At 37.6% G+C, this 16,815-nt stretch overlaps 1 protein-coding gene across 1 annotated transcript in view; it reads right to left on the reverse strand.

The window, feature by feature from the left end:
* Positions 1-974: 974 nt before the first annotated feature.
* The window catches only part of OTC (ornithine transcarbamylase), a 71,340-nt gene continuing 55,499 nt past the window's right edge, over positions 975-16,815 (reverse strand). The window contains exons 8-11 of the mRNA XM_012448119.2: positions 13,854-13,907; positions 13,624-13,773; positions 10,645-10,782; positions 975-1,238 (exon numbers count right to left, since the gene is read on the reverse strand). Coding sequence (XP_012303542.1) covers positions 1,179-1,238; positions 10,645-10,782; positions 13,624-13,773; positions 13,854-13,907 — 402 coding nt within the window. The 3' untranslated portion in view covers positions 975-1,178. The remainder of the gene's footprint in view (positions 1,239-10,644; positions 10,783-13,623; positions 13,774-13,853; positions 13,908-16,815) is intronic.

Here is a 16,815-nt window from a genome sequence, read left to right on the forward strand (position 1 = left end):
AAAATGTTTTATTGAATCTTCATTGCAAATCTAATTTGTAATTCATCCCTTTCTTACTCATTTAAGTCAGAGCTGTCTGCTGAAGAATATCACTCAATCAGCCTGGAAACATTTTTCTAATAGTAAAGGTAGAATATAAAGGAAATTACATTGTCTTCTGTAAAATGTATAACCTTTTAAAAGCTTCACTTACGTTATTTAACATTTTAACTAAAAAACTCAAATTATATTATAATAATTCAACAATACAAATGTTGGTAACCCACAAGAGAAATCTAGTTGTAATTACATTATAATAATTCAATAATGTAAATTTTTATTATCCCAAAGAAAAATAAGAGGAAAAAGGCTGGCTAAAATGTGGCAAGTAGTAGATTTATGGAAATATTCAGCATGTGGTGTGAGTAGATGCATAATAAGCACAGACGTGAAAAAAATTAACTTGCTCTTGCTGGAGAATTTGAACCTAAGAAAATGCTACTCTAGGTATCCATGGTTTTACCACTTGCTAACAAACGCTTCTTATGGCTTGTAACAGTAAGTATTCATTACAGAGAAGAGATGCATGCTCTTGAAGGACACCCCACTGCCACCTTCTCACAAGTTATTGGAAAAAACTTCAGAGTTTGGGCACAGTGATAGTTATTTTTTAAGAATTTCGTTATTTGCCTCCATGAATGAATGTCTGTCTACCTCATTGGCCTGAACACTGTACCACATCTGCAAGATGAATCATTTGGCTTTCTAGTTGGTCCTGGGGGACAGGAACACAGCCCACAGATTTACCAGTAGCTGACTGCCTAGTAAATGTTTACTTATAAATTAGCGTGGGTGATAATTTATTAAGGTAATAAGCATAGATTACATTTAATGGCTTAGACATTATATATTATGAACACAGTATTTTATGTTTAGTTGAAGTAAATGTATATGATAATGAATATGATACCTAAAAGTAACTCAGAAATTGTGAATTAGAGAGTTTAAACAAAGTGTTTATTACTGTGCATCAGCACTTAAAGGTTTCAGGAAAGTTTCACAATAGCAAAGCAATATCATACAGTTCACCCATACCATGTGTTAGGGATTTAATTTTTAGATTCTCTTCTGCTTTCCCCACAAACCAACTCATTCTGTTACTGAAGAACATTGCTTCTTTCTTGACAAGCATCACAACATCAAAATTTAAGCTTCTGGAGCTGAGGGGAGTAATCTGTCAGCAAGGACACCATGACAGCCTGATGACACAAGAAAGAAAGAAATGGATAAACATTAGCGACAGTCTGTTTAGGGACCTAGATAAGGTGAATTAGGTTTCAGCTTTGCAGGGTTACAGTTAAAATGTGTTTTCTCAAGAAAAAGGTAACAGAACAGTTCTAAACTAATATCTATTTATTGGGGGAGGGTATAAATGAAGGTCAACAGAGATCAGACTGACCCAAATAGACACACTAACACCACATAATGAAGCCTCATTCCAGGACCACAGGATCACAGAGTTGAAATGAGATGCTACAATGGTAGCCATGACTGAATTTTCCAGTCATAAATAAACCTAGGCATTGGCTAATTTTAGAGAAATACAATCTCTCCTATCCCAGATCCTTGTGTATATACTGTGGTTTGATCACTCACAACCTAGAGAAGTTCAGGATGAATCACATGTAGACTAATCTGAGTAATGTCTGCTATCTGAAGCTGGGTATTCCTGAAGGAGTATTATCTCTGTAGCTAAGAGTATACAGCTTCCCCTTGGTCTGTCAGCCACAAATGGTAATTTTCACCTTTACTCTTCCCAGCCTCCACAAGAGTGACAATAATAATATCAGTAACAATGGTGAATATACTGAGTGCTTACTAGGTATTAGATAGAATACTAAGTACCGTATCATGTATCAGTCAAGAAATATTTTTTTAAGCACTGTGCCAGGAGCTTTAGTAAGCCAGAGGGAAATGTTCATGTATTATCTCATTTAATACAATAAAATTCTAAGGTAGCTTTTGTTATTATCATTTATAGAAGAGGAAATCAATCCTTGAGATGACAGTGCAGAACTATGTTGGAACCCAGGTTTTCTCTGACTATTCTTTTTAAAAATTATTATTATTGATTGATAAATCATAATTTATACATTTATGGAGTACAATGTGATGTTTTGATATATGTGTTCAATGTGCAATGATTAAATCAAGCTCATGAACATATCCATCACCTTACTTACCTATCTTTTTTTATGGTGAGACATTTGACATTTACTCTCTAAATTATTTTGAAATATATATTATTATTGACTATAATCATTCTGCTCTGTAATAGATCTCAAAACCTATTCTTTCTGTCTACCTGAAACTTTGTACCCTTTGATCAACAATTCCCCATTATCTTCCTTCCCATCCCCTAGACTCTGGTAATCATCATTCTACTCTCTACTTCTATGATTTCAACTTTTTTAGAGCCCACATATAAGTGAGATCATGTAGTATTTGTCTTTCTGTGACTGGGTGGGTTATTTTACTTAGCATAATATCCACCAAAAAACTGTTAGAACTGATAAAGGAATTCAGCAAAATTGCAGAAAATAAAATCAACATACATAAATCAGTAGCATTTCTAATATACTAATAATGAGCTATCTGAAAAGAAAATTAAGAAAATAATCACATTTGCAATAGCAACAAAAAATTACTTAAGTATAGATTTAATCAAGAAGGTAAAAGAACTGTTTAATGAAAGCTATAAAACACTGATGAAAGAAGAAGACACAAATAAATGGAATGATAGCCCATGTTCATGGATTGAAAAAATTAATGTTGTAAAAATGTCCACATTACCCAAAGTGATCTACAGATTCAATGCAACCCCTATCAAAATTCCAATGTCATTTTTCACATAAATCAAAAATACAGTCTTTAAGTTTGTATGTAACCTCAAAGACCCCACATAGACAAAGTGATCTTGAACAAAAGGAACAAAGCTGGCAGCATCACACTCTGTGATTTTAAAATGTGTTATAAAGACATTTTAATAAAAACAACATGGTACTGTCATAAAAACAGACATATTAATGAATGAAACAGTGAAGAAAGCCCAGAAATGAACCCATATATTTGTCTTTCTGTGTCTTTTCTGTGACCATAAAAAGCAATTTATGGTCAATTGCTTTTTGACAGAGGTGCCAAGAACACATAATGGGGAAAGGACAGTCTCTTCAGCAAATGATATTGAGAAAACTGGATATTCACATGCAGAAGAATAAAATTGGGCCCTTGTCTCACACCATATAAAAAAATCAACTCAAAATGGATTAAAGACTTAAATATAAGCTCTGAGGCTATAACACTGCTAGAAGAAAACACAGGGAAAAACTCTGTCTTAGTCCGTTTTCATGCTGCTGATAAAGACATACCTGAGACTGGGACATTTATAAAGAAAAAGAGGTTTAATAGACTCACAGTTCCAATGGCTGGGGAGGCCTCACACTCATGGCAGAAGGCAAAAGGCACATCTCACATGGTGGCAGGCAAGAGAGGGAATGAGAGCCAAGCAAAAAGGGTTTTCATTTATAAAACTGTCAGATCTCATGAGACTTATTCAGTACCATGAGAACAGTATGGGGGAAACTGCCCCTATGATTCAGTTATCTCCCACCGGCTCCCTCCCACAACATGTGGGAATTATGGGAGCTACAATTCAATATGAGACTTGGGTGGGGACACAACCAAACCATATCAAGCTCCATAACATCAGTCTGGTAATTATTCACATATGACCCTGAAAACACAAGCAACAGAAACAAACATAGGCAAATCAAATTGCATCAAACTAAAAAGCTTCTGCACAGCAAAAGAAACAATAAATAGAGTGAAGAGGCAACCCACAGAATGGGAGAAAATATTTGCAAACCATATATCTGATAAGGGGTTAATATCCAAAATATGTAAGGAACTCAACTAAATAGAAAACAAATAACCTGATTTAAAAAATGGGCAAAGGACCTGAACAGACATTTTTCCAAAGAAGACATACAAATCATCAACAAGTTCATGAAAAAATGCTGAGTATCACTAATTGTTAGGGAAATGCAAATTAAACCACAATGAGATATCACCACACACCTATTACAGTGGCTTTTATTTAAAAAGATGAAAGATACGTGTTGACAAGAATGCAGAGAGTGGGGGACTCCTGTACATTGTTGGTGGGAATCTAAATTAGTACATGATTCTCTCCCTGGGGCCTGAAAGGCTGGGGGGATAACTCCTCCCTCCTCAGGCCCCGTCCCAAAGCTCAAGACTACTTTCGCCAGCAGCAAGAGAGCAGAAGCCAGAAGAGGGCAGGCTGGAAGAGGGCTGGCCAGGAGATGAAGAGAGAGGCCATCCAGGGAGCACGTAATAGTTATAGGAGACTATAAATCCCCTGCCTTGCCCTCACTTAAATCAAGCTAATGAACATATCCATTATTTTAGGCCTCAGCCCATCTGCACCCAGGTGCTCATTAAAACAGTGTGTTGCTCCACACTGCCTTGTGTTTGTTGGCACACTCTCGGGGTTCAAACCAATTATAATAGAGCCTTGCAGTGCAGCCATTATAAAAAATGGTATAGAGGTTCCCCAAAAAACTAAAACTAGAACTCCCATATGATCCAGCAATCCTATTTCCTGGTATATATCCAAAGGAACTGAAATCAATCTGATGCAGTGATATCTGCACTTCCATGTTCACTGCAGCATTATTTACAACAGCTAAGATATGGAATCAACCTAAGTGTCCATCAATGGATGAATGGATAGAGAAAATATAGTGTATATATATATATATATATATATATATATATATATATATGCAATGGAATAGTATTCAGCCTTGAAGAAGAAGGAAATCCTGTCATTTGTGATAACATGGGTGAATCTGAATGACTCTACTCTTAAAAAGTAGATTTATTGTCTCTCAGGTACTTGTTCTTACACTTCAACCATACTGTACATGTGTTCCTAGTGTATATCAAAAGTGCAGGTCTTATATTTCAAAGGTGTTAACTGAATATACTTATCAAAATTATCACGTACCAGGCACTGTGCTGAGTGCTATATATGCATCGTAGCCTTTAATATCCTTTCCTACTGTTTGAGATGGTAAGAGATATAAAATACAGATCAAGAAACTGAGATGTAGGAACTTTCCTGAGTGGTGGTGGAGAGAGGTGAATCTGCAGCTACCTGTTCCTGAGTCCTGACTACAATGCCCATATGACTCCGATCTCACTGAATCCTCATAACCTTAAGAGGCTGGTTCTATTTTTTATTCTCATTTTTCACATGAATAAACTGGGCTTAGTGACGTTAAGGTACTTGCCTAAGTTGATTAGAAGCTCAAGATCACAGAGAGAGCCAGAATTTTAACCTGATTTCCAAAAACCTATGTTCTAAACAGCAATTTTCTATATTGCCTTTAGGCTCCAAAAACGTATTGAGTCCATATTTAGAGTATGTGTCAGGCACACTTCTACATATAATAAAGACCATTAGAGACAGGATCGCTGCTTTCATGAAGAAGTTTTCATTGCAGTGGGGGGACAGGCAACAAACAGACAAAAAATACAAAAATATCAAGTAGTGCCATTACAAAATAAAATTTTAAAAGGAGATAAAGGAGCCTTGGGAACCGCTTAAGAGTGGGTGGCGTGGGAAGATCTTGCTCAACAGTAACGTTTAAAGTGATGTCTGAGTGACAAGAAGGAACTAGTTCCCCAGGGCAAACTTTGGCATAAGAACGTCTACTAGGTAAAAAATATTGTAAACTTTTTAATGGGTTCCTGGGACCCCATCTCATTTTTGCTTTGTTTTTAATTGTCTTTGGATTGTGTCAACCTTATTTCCAAGTGAAAACTTACAAATTCACCTTGGATTAGGATTGTCAGATTGAGTTAAATAAATAAACACAGACAGACAAGCAGTTAAATAAGAATTTCAGATAGCAACAAATATATTTTTTACTGTATGTTCTAAATATTGCATGAGACATACTTATACTAGAAATTATTCATTGTTTATCTAAAATTCAAATTTAACTGAGTGTCCTATATTATATCTGGCCACTCTAACTTGAGGAAAAGTAAATGACTCTAAAATATTGTGAATTACATTCGCAATGGTGTTTTGGACTTAGTCATATGTGGATAACAGCGCTTTGAAGTGTCAGCTTTTTTTCTTTTTTTCAGGGTCCCTTTAGGTTATTTTAGTTCTAGTGTAAAATGTATAGGCAGAAGAAAAATATCTGTCTACTTTTTGTGAATCCTACTGCCTTATTAATCACTGAAAAATACAAAAGCAAGCTTCATGAGAAGGAAAGGGTGATTTTTGTTTTTAAACAAAGGGATCCAAAGACCTATGCACCAAGAAGAGAATGATGCAATTAGTGGAGTGTTCTGAACAGCACTTCTGGAAATCTCTTAGCATGGAGGCCTTAAAAAGCTACTCTGAGTACTGAAACAGTACACTTCTGCTTTAAAAATGCTACACCATTAAAGAACAAGCCCTTCATCCTGTTTTAGTTATATACTTTACATCAGTCATTACAGGCATCTCAGAACTGGAGGGCCACATTGTGGTTTTCCTTTCTTCTTTCATCCTGATTTTAAATCAAGTTGTAGGTATGGAAATTATTATCTAGAGTAGTGTTGTCCAATAGAACTCTTGGCAGTGATGGAAGTGTTTGATGTCTGTGTATCCAATATAAATAATGTAGCCACCAGCCACATGTGGCTATTGAGCATTCAACAACTTCGTTAGTATAACTGAGAAACTGAATCTTCTTTCTTTCTTTTTTTTTTTTTCAGACAGTCTTGCTCTGTTGCCCAGGCTGGAGTGCAGTGGCGTGATCTTGGCTTACTGCAACTTTCACCTCCCAGGTTCAAGCAATTTTCCTGCCTCAGCCTCCCAAGTAACTGGGATTACAGATGTGCACCACCATGCCCGGGTAATTTTTTTGTTTTGTATTTTTAGTAGTAACAGAGTTTCACCATGTTGGCCAGGCTGGTCTTGAACTCCTGACCTCAAGTGATCCCCCTGCTTCAGCCTCCCAGAGTGCTAGGATTACAGTCATGAGCCACTGTGCCCACCCTGAATCTTCAATTTTGTAAAATTATAATTAGTTTAGTTTTAAAAAGCCACATGTGCCTACTGGCTACTGTATTGGATAGGGTAGTCTGGAGGAAGACAAGTATTGTGCCTTTAGAATATCTTAGAAAAATGTATCACAGTAGTGTTGAACCTAATGGCCATTCTAAATAAGCTATATAAGAATAATTTATTTTCAGCTGGGCACGGTGGCTCATGCCTGTAATCCTAGCACTTTGGAAGGCCAAGGCGGGCAGATCACCTGAGGTTAGGAGTTTGAGACCAGCCTGGCCAACATGGCGAAACCCCGTCTCTACTAAAAATACAAAAATTAGCTGGGCAGGCACCTGTAATCCCAGCTACTTGGGAGGCTGAGACAGGAGAATTGCTTGAACCTGGGAGGCGGAGGTTGCAGTCAGCCTAGATTGTGCCATTGCACTCCAGCCTGGGCAACAGAGGGAGATTCCATCTTTAAAAAAAAGAAAAGAATAAAAATTTATTTGCATATAAAATAGGAATTTAGTGTGGATAATCTCTAAGGTCTCATCCCACTTGAAAATGTTATGCTTCTATGAATTGTACAGGTTGTGTGGTGGCTGCACACTATTCTCTTTTTTCCAATCTCCAATACCTGGCAGAGGATGTGGCACAGAGTAAATGCTCACTGTATGGCTGCTGAAATGAACTGAACTCAAAGGGACCTCCAAATCATCTAGCTCATCTTTAAAAATGACATAAAGAGTGCAACACATGCATCACCTCTTCCTTTCTAGTGTTCATGTAAGGCACGCTACTCAGTTATGCCACTCCTGTCTCACACCACAGGCAGACTCAAAATCCTCAACTGAGAATTCCTGTAGCCTGGTGATGAGATTAAAAATTAAAACTCGTTTGCCATCTCTATGGCTCAATCTGCTTATTTTACAGGAGAGGACACTGGGACCTAGAGAATTAATACTTAGCTAAGATGACACAGCTGACTGGTATTAAGGGCAGTTACAGAAGTTAAGTCTCATCACCCCAGGTGAGCATTCTTTCCAAGTTAGACTCTCTACTTTCATTTTAACACAATTCTGTCTCTTGGTTTCTTTAAAATATTCTCCCCTAATAATAGTGGGTAACTCAGGGGTAGAGGAAATGGGGAGATGGTAAGATCTAGGTGGATGGAAAAAATGGGTGGATGCAAGATTTCACTGTAAATATCTCAACCATGTGAATGCATCACATATTTAATTTTTTAAGTAAATTGGTTTTAAAGATGTTGTTTAATAAGCTCTTTAAAAATTCAGAAGTTTGGAGCATCTCCATAATTGATGTTTTGGAAAGTTTCCTTTTAGCTTTCCCTACTGAATTTCTACAAAGGACTTAACTTTAATGCATTTACTTGATTTATCTTTGTAACTTCAGTTGTCTTCTGATGAAAAACAGAGCTCAAGGAAAATGTTTTGCTATGTCTCTTTCTGAGGTATGTGGTTGGAGAGCTCACATTTTCTTCTTTGTCATCTAGATCTTTGCTGCGCAAAATGTGGTCTGCAGGACAGTGGCACCTGCATTAACTGGATCCTTATTAGAAGTGCCAGCCTGGCTTGGTGGCTCATGCCTGTAATCCCAACACTTGCGAGGCTGAGGTGGGTGGATCATTTGAGGTCAGGAGTTCGAGACCAGCCTGACCAACATGGGGAAACCCCGTCTCTACTAAAAATACAAAAATTATCTGAGCATGGTGTCACCTGCCTATAATCCCAGCTACTTGTGAGGCTGAGGCAGAAGAATTGCTTGAACCAGGAGGCAGACATTGCAGTGAGCCGAGACTGCGCCACTGCACTCCAGCCTGGGCAACAGGGAGAGACTCCATCTCAAAAAAATAAAAATAAATAAATGTGCCAAAACTCAAGCCTGATCTTAGACCTACAGAATTAAAATCTGCACCTTAACAAGACCCCTAGGTAATTTAAGCGCACATTAAGGCTTCAGAAGTACTGGTCTAGATAACAAGGCAATTAACATTTTGGCCAGAGTTAGTGTCCTGAGGTGACAAGCTGGAAAGATGGGGTGAAAAAAATCATCCCTGTTATTAGATATGACAAATTTAGGCCTAACACACAACCTTCTATTGAAAAGAGAGTCATGGTTGGCTTGCAAGCAGCCATAGATGAGGTTGAACACCCACTTATTTTATAGGGTCTGTATCAGATCAATAATGAAGATGACAATAATGAGTGTAATAATTATAATAATATTTGCCATGTGTTATGTACTATACTAAAAGCTTTACACATATTATTTTAATGTTCAAAATAACCCTATTCCAATTTATAGATTAGATAAATGATTAGCAGCTAATACTTTCCAGCTTGCTTTTCTCCACTCCAGAGGCTGAAAGCTAAAAACTACATTTCCCAAACTCCCTTGCAGCTAGAGTACAGGCATGCCACTCAGCTGCATCTACTCCAGACTTGGATGCAGAAGTGAACAACATGCAGTGGAAGCCATCTTTGGAGAGATTGGATCTTCTGCTATATATGCAGGTAGAGAAATCTATTTCAGCTATGGTAGCTATAATGGAGTATCTGACATCTGGTTTCAAGGTACCAGGCTGTGTTAGTGGTGTTCTGGCTACAAAAGAACCACAGTGTCATTGGGCAATTTTTCTGCCTGTGTTGTCCCTGGCTATGTAGTGTCCAAGAATTATTCACTGCACTTCCTTTCCCCAAAGATTCTGGGAGCCTCTTAATGTCTTTTAATACATTACTTTCCATTATCTACCTAGAGTGGACTCTCATTTGCAAGTAAGACCCTGGCTGATACAGTAATTGAGACCAGTTAAGTCACTAAAAGCTAAAAAATGGTGGAGCTAAGTTAGATATGTCAGTACTATTTTCCAGAGCAGGTGACATTTGGGATATTGTAAAATAGACATATGGTTAATATTTCCTAGAATGACAGTGATGAAGATGAAACTAGTGGCTTTATCTGAAAGGGACCATTAATTTTTAAGATAAGTGTTCCCATGAAATTTGAAAATGTTCTATACCTAAATACATATGTATCTCTATGGCCAAACTGAAAGAACTAAAACAAGTATCTAGTCTAGTCATAAAGTAAGGAATGGAATGAGGAAAAAGAGAAGGAAAAAAGTAAGATGTTTTGAATGCCCATTTTGTACAGAAACTGAATTAGGGGCTTCTCTAAACATGAACAAAGAGATTCCAAAATAAGAATTATACAACTTATAATGGTTGGCAAACAATGGTGGCTGGTGCTCAGGCTGATCAAGTATGGTAAGAATTTTGGTTAAAATAGATTTATTTGAAAGGAGATTAATCTCACCCCATGCGAAAACGTTATAAATGCTAATAAGCACTACTGATCTATTATAAAGTTCCTGGAAGAAAATAGATGTTACATGAGCAAGTAATGTAGTTGGAGAATCTCAGTTGCTTATTATTTCCCCAAAAGCGTGAATGACCAAGGTGGAACCACACAAAGAACACCTTCTTATCCTCCATTCTTTGTTTCTTGCTTACCATGATTGTCCACTTTCTGTTTTCTGCCTCTGGGAACACGAGTGATTGTGGAGAATAAAAGACTTCATCGTCCACTTCTTCTGGCTTTCTGGGCAAGCAGTGTAAAAATGTCCAGTCAGAGGCAGCAACTTTAGCAGTCTAAAGAAATGGGGATAAGACCACATTTTGACTATTATATGTGGCAGTCATATTTGTTTTCTTCAGTATTTAAAAACGTACATGGCCTGCAGTCAGAGATCAATGCAAAGGGAGAGACAAAGGAGCAAAGTGACAGTTTTATCTCAAGATACCCATGGGAAATGTACATGGTACTTTCAACTTATGGAATTTTAGAGTCTTTTTTTTTTTTTTGAGAAGGAGTCTCACTCTGTGGCCCAGGCTGGAGTGCAGTGGCAAAATCTTGGCTCACTGCAACCTCTTCCTCCTGAGCTCAAGCGATTCTCCTGCCTTAGCCTCCTGAGTAGCCAGGACTACAGGCATGTGCCACCACGGCCAGTTAATTTTTGTATTTTTAGTAGAGACGGGATTTCACCATATTGGCCAGGCTGGTCTCGAACTCCTGACCTCAAGTGATCTGCCCACCTTGGCCTCCCAAAGTGCTGGGATTACAGGCATGAGCCACATCGCCCAGGAAGTTTTTTTTCCATTTAAGAGAGCATCACTTCAAGTTAAATCATTCACTCAGTTTTCTGGTATTCTGTTTAGTGGAACAGTGGACATTTCAGTAAATAACTCTACTAATGTAGTATGTGGCTGATAGCAAAAGTTGCCAATTATAGTCCACTATATTTAAAAAGTTGCTTTGGTGTGATAATATTATTTTTTGAGCTTATCTCCAAATTATTATCTTTAGCACTTGAAGCATACTCCATCACTAGTTAAAACAATTTAAATAAAAGCACTGAAGTAGGAGTGAATTAAATAGGATTATAAGCACTATGCATTAGATTTTTCATTCTTAATGCAAATGTACTAGCAGTTTTAATTTTCTCCAGCAGTTAATTCCTGAAAGTTATATTTCCCTATATATTTCTGTTGTTCACATACAAATGCAAAAACTACATTCCTTCATACTTTCTTAACTCAAAATTACTGCCTTTGTACTAAAATTTTGTTTTGCCTTCCACCCTAGCTCTAGGTTCAGAACATTTTGAGTTTCTAAAATACCAGCAAAATTACATGGGAAAAAGTAACATTTATACATGCCATACAAAAGTAAAATGACTATTCTTCAAGCCCACAGTCCCAACACTAGAAACACATGTAAGATTGGCCAAGCAGGTGTAAGTATGAAGTGATTTATGTAATTTAAAATATCTCCATGAAAATATATGCCACATGTATGATAAGGAATTAGCCATAATATATAAAGAGCTCCTATAACCAATAATAGAAAAGTCAAAAAATAGAAAATGGGCAAAAGATATAGTAGCAATTTATAGAAAAAACGGCAAGGGCCAATAAAAATTAAAAGATGGTTAACTTCATTAGTAATCAAGGAATTACAAATTTTAAAAAAAGAGATACCATTTTCCTCCAGATTTAGAAACATTAAAAATGTAGATAAAATCTAAAAATGGAGATTGCATGAAAAAATAATATACAGCTGCAGGAGTATACATTTTTAATCTTTTTTGAGTGAGCAACTTAGCAGCACTCTCATATTTTAAAAAGTATATACCACTTCACCCAAAAATAATTCTTCTCAAGATCTTATTCTCCAGTAATATTTGCACAAATAAATATGGATAAGCAAGTTCATGCTGAATTTTTGTAATCATTATTCTCAGAAATAGCCTAATTTATCAATTGGAAACATTTTAAGTAAATTATAGTGCCACTTATCCTTTGGAATGCTATGCAGCAACTAAAAAGAATAAAAAATATCTCAATGAATGGACAAGAAAATCTAAGATTTGTTAAGTGGAAAAAGTAAGAAGAATAATAAATAATAAATAAATAACAATAAATAATGTCTCAAATACCATTTATGAAAAATCAATAGTTGTGTGTATTGAGGCATATATATGTAAATGCACAGAAAAGGTCTGCAAAGAGACACATCATATTATTAAACAATGGCTACCTCTAGGAATAGTCACTGTTAAAGGGATGGAGGAAAGACATTTTTACTTTTTATTTTTCAAACTTCTGTTCTATTTTATATGTAACAATAAAGAACTTGTATTTATGTATTACTTTATCAATACAATATTAATCGTACTTGCTTAATCCCTTTCTCCACCAAATCGGATTTGTTGCTTTGCTGACAAAACCCTAGTGTGCACCTGGCTTTTAGGGTATTCCTCCAGAACACTGCTTCTCAAAGTGTGGCCCTGGAGGCAGCAGCATTGCATCACCTGGGAACTTGGCAGAAATGCATATTCTCAGGTCTCACCCTGACCTACTGAATCAGAAACCCTGGGGATGGGACCCAGCCAGTTGTGTATTAACAACTCCCCCCGTGATTCTAATACCTGCTCAAAACTGAGAGGCACTGCTCCAGATCTTACTGGAAGGCAGCCAAATGAATGAGTCCCCTGGGAATGCCCTGGAGGGTGTTAGCAAAACTAAACTGGATTTAGAGATCCTTGGAAAATAGAGGCAAGGACTAGCCTGAGGAGCATAGTTATGGGGCTTTTCTTAGGGGAGAAATCAGAAGAAACTGCATGCATCAGAAGTAACCTAATTTCTCTAAACACACAAAGAGTAAAACACTGCAATGCCTCCATTCTTGTGAGAGGGAAAAGTCTGCTCTTCTCTTCTGAGTTTCAAATTCCTTCATCCAGCACAAAAAATGCCTTTCCAAAGGACACAGCTAATCTTTGGAAGGAGAGAAGTCCCTAGGGGATACAGTCAGTGAGTCCTTTTATAGGGAATGAAAGGACAGTCTGCTCCCCCTAAAGTGAATGAGTGATTAGATGGTTCTGGCCTTTATGAATGGAATTAATGAACCTTCAGAGAGGCATCAATTTGTACCTTCATTGTAACCTGGTAACCTTGGAAAGCCTGGAGCCGCTTTTTCTTCTCCTCTTCTTGTCCCATGCTTATCCAAGTGTCTGTAATTAATACATTGCCTCCTTGCGCCGCTTCCAATGGATCATTCGTCAGCAACAGCTTGGTACCGTTCTAGCATACATAAGCATGCTGGTTAAATAACTTCATGGGACAGTAAAAGGCAATAATACTTTTACATGTAAAGAGCATACCTCTTTGGCATACTGCTCTGCCAACTTGGTTACACTAGGATCCGGCTCATAACCCTACAGGAAGAAGAATTTAACTGTTATTTCAGTAATTTTATTATACATGTTTTCTTACATATGCATTATTTTCTTTTCAATATCTCCTCTCCTTCCCTTTTTCAAGATGTGGTCCCATCACGTTCAGTAGAATATGATTTTTACATCTACAATTCCAAAACTTAATAGTGCCTTTTGGAATTTAAAAAGACAACCAATTGCCCCATCTTTCTTTTATTATCTCTGACTTCTTTAGTCATAAAGGCAAACATAAGGCATGGTGCTTTCTAACTCTTGGAAGCACCTCTTCTGGTTTCCATAATGGATTAAGAAGATTATATTCATAACTGTACAAACGAATGTATGTTTGTCTGTCTTTGCACATGCTATCCTTTTTTGTCTGAAATTCTTTCTTCCACCACTCCATGTGGATAACTTTTTTAGGTCTCAGTTGAAATGTCCCCTCCTCAGAGAAACCTTCCCTGACCATCCCAGCTAAATACTAACAGCTCCCTCTTCCCTACCACACGTCTCCTTCTTTTGCATTCCCCAGCAAGCGTTTTGAGTGCAAGGTGCTTGCTTTGAAAGACATTGACAGAACAAATACATTCTTTTTGCTAAGATTATATATTTGTTTGGGATGGTTTGGTGAGGGCAGGGTCAGACTCCCTAGAGGCAAGCTAGGTGCCTAGGGCAAAACATTTAAGGAGAGACTAGAAAAAAATTAAAGAAACACGCATTCTCAGGGTCATCCATGCACAAATTTTGCACCCTAGGTTCCTTGCTTGCTCAGCCTAGTCCCTACTCTGGGTGAGGGGACATCATGGGAACAGCTAAAGCTTGCCAAGCTATCCCAGGCCCCCACAGGCAGCCTCCCTGCCTCTACCCTCACTCTCCAACCTAATCTGTACACAGCAGCAAGAACTGTTTTTTTTCTGAATACTCCGATGTTTGCTACTTGTTTCTTAAGTCAAAGCTGATTAAGAGCATCAAGGCTCCCCACTTCCATCCCCTGCTTCTGTCTCTTTTAATTCTTCTCAACATCTTGCTGCAGAAAAGCCAATCTTATTGTCGTCCCTGTACACATCTTGCCCTTTTCTGCCATCACAGCCTTTCACCCTTGAACACGTCCTTTCTTGTCCCCTCCTGGGCATCTTCATCACAATGTGTCAGGTCCTAAAAACTCTAGCCCAGCCTCTTCTCCAAGACCCTCCATATGGAAGTCTTGTTAGTTCAAACACCGTAATTATCCTCACCTTCCTCCATCCTTCTCATTTTCCCAAATTCTTAGCATTGATTATGAGTTGATTTTTATCACTTTTCACTGAGGCATTGTGGTGAACGCTGTGGTATGCTCCCCAGATACCACTCCATGAATAATCATGAATAAAGGAATTATTCCCCCAGCTGCTGGGAGTGCTGCCAGAAGATGGCCTTCAGCTGTCATCCCCTTTGAGCACTGCCTCAGCTGCAGCAATCAGCCTCACCCAAGGTCACACACCCTTCCGGGGCAACCCACATTCAATGGCTGATTGACAGGAGGGTATGAAAACATGACCCCCTCTGCCCAACTCCAGACAGCTGAATGGACATCACAGATCCAGAACTTCCCATAAGATCAGCGAAGGCTATTGTTGGGCCTGCATCATAGCTCAACTTCTCCCTCTTCTTATTCCTGCTTCCTTCCCTTCCTTTCCACGGTTGTTGATTTCAAGGGCACATGCTAATAAGCATCCTGCCTGTCCTGCACACTAGCTAAACTCTGAGTCTGCTTCCCAAGAAGCCCACCCTGTGACAGGCATGTCTAGGTTTATTTGTGAAATTGTGTTTATTTGCACATCATTGTCTACCATAGTTTCTTCTTCTATTAAAACATTCTTGAAAGAAGAAACTACTCCGATGTCAATGAAGATGCCTGCAGACATTTTAGCAGCTTTACCACCCTCATACAGCCATGAATTCTGGAGCCTTGTTTATACAGATTTGGGGAAAGTAATTAATAAAGGCTAGCTAATTTAGCAACTGATGTTGTAAATAGCCATACTGGTAAATATAAATGAAGAGACTTGGATATTACCCCAAGTGCCTCCTACCCTGAAAATTTAGCCTTCCCTTTGGAGAGTAAGTTTTATACTCCCTAAGTATAATAATTCTTAGAAAAGGAATCAATAAGTACTTAGAGAACCAACAGAGAGGTTTGGAAATTAGAAAATCACCCAACCTTGCATGCACTGAGCCATGACTTAGAATATAGAGAGGAATTCGTTACTCACATCTCAGCTTTCAATACTAAATCACTCACTAGCCTTTACATAAATTTTAAAACCAGACAAAGAAGGTGATTAACACACTCAGTTCAGTCTAAGTATTCACTTAGAACAATGTTAAAATCATTACTATTGATAGTTTATGGAGCAATTTTACAATCATGGACAAAATTATTTTTTCTTGAACATGTAAGTTATTCTTGGTTAAAGAATGGGGAAATAGATTAATCATGGCCTTGAAAACTTCTCAGTGTTTCTAAAATTTACGATAAATCTCCTAGCTTTATCTTTAAAGGAAACAGGTCTACTAACAACTGAAGACTTACAAATTGATGGAACGACTTTTGCACTATCAGACTTTTCAGAAGACCTTTCAAAACTCTTTTTTCTTTTTTTTTTTTAAATAAAAAAGACAGGGTTTCACCACGTTAGTCAGGCTGGTCTTTAACTCCCAACCTCAGGTGATCCGCCCGCCTTGGCCTCCAAAGTGCTTGGATTACAGGCATGAGCCACCACGCCTGGCCAACTTTTCAAAACTCTTACTCCCACCAAGATTTAACCAGGGTTTAGTACTCTTTATCATTTAAATGAGTTTCTGCATAAGAACAATACTGCAATTACTATATAATATTAGAATTTTTTCTTTTGATGTTAATAAAACA

This window comes from Aotus nancymaae, unplaced genomic scaffold (genome assembly GCF_030222135.1).
Source record: "Aotus nancymaae isolate 86718 unplaced genomic scaffold, 86718_ANA_hifiasm-v0.15.2.pri h1tg000058l, whole genome shotgun sequence".
Lineage (NCBI taxonomy): Eukaryota > Metazoa > Chordata > Mammalia > Primates > Aotidae > Aotus > Aotus nancymaae.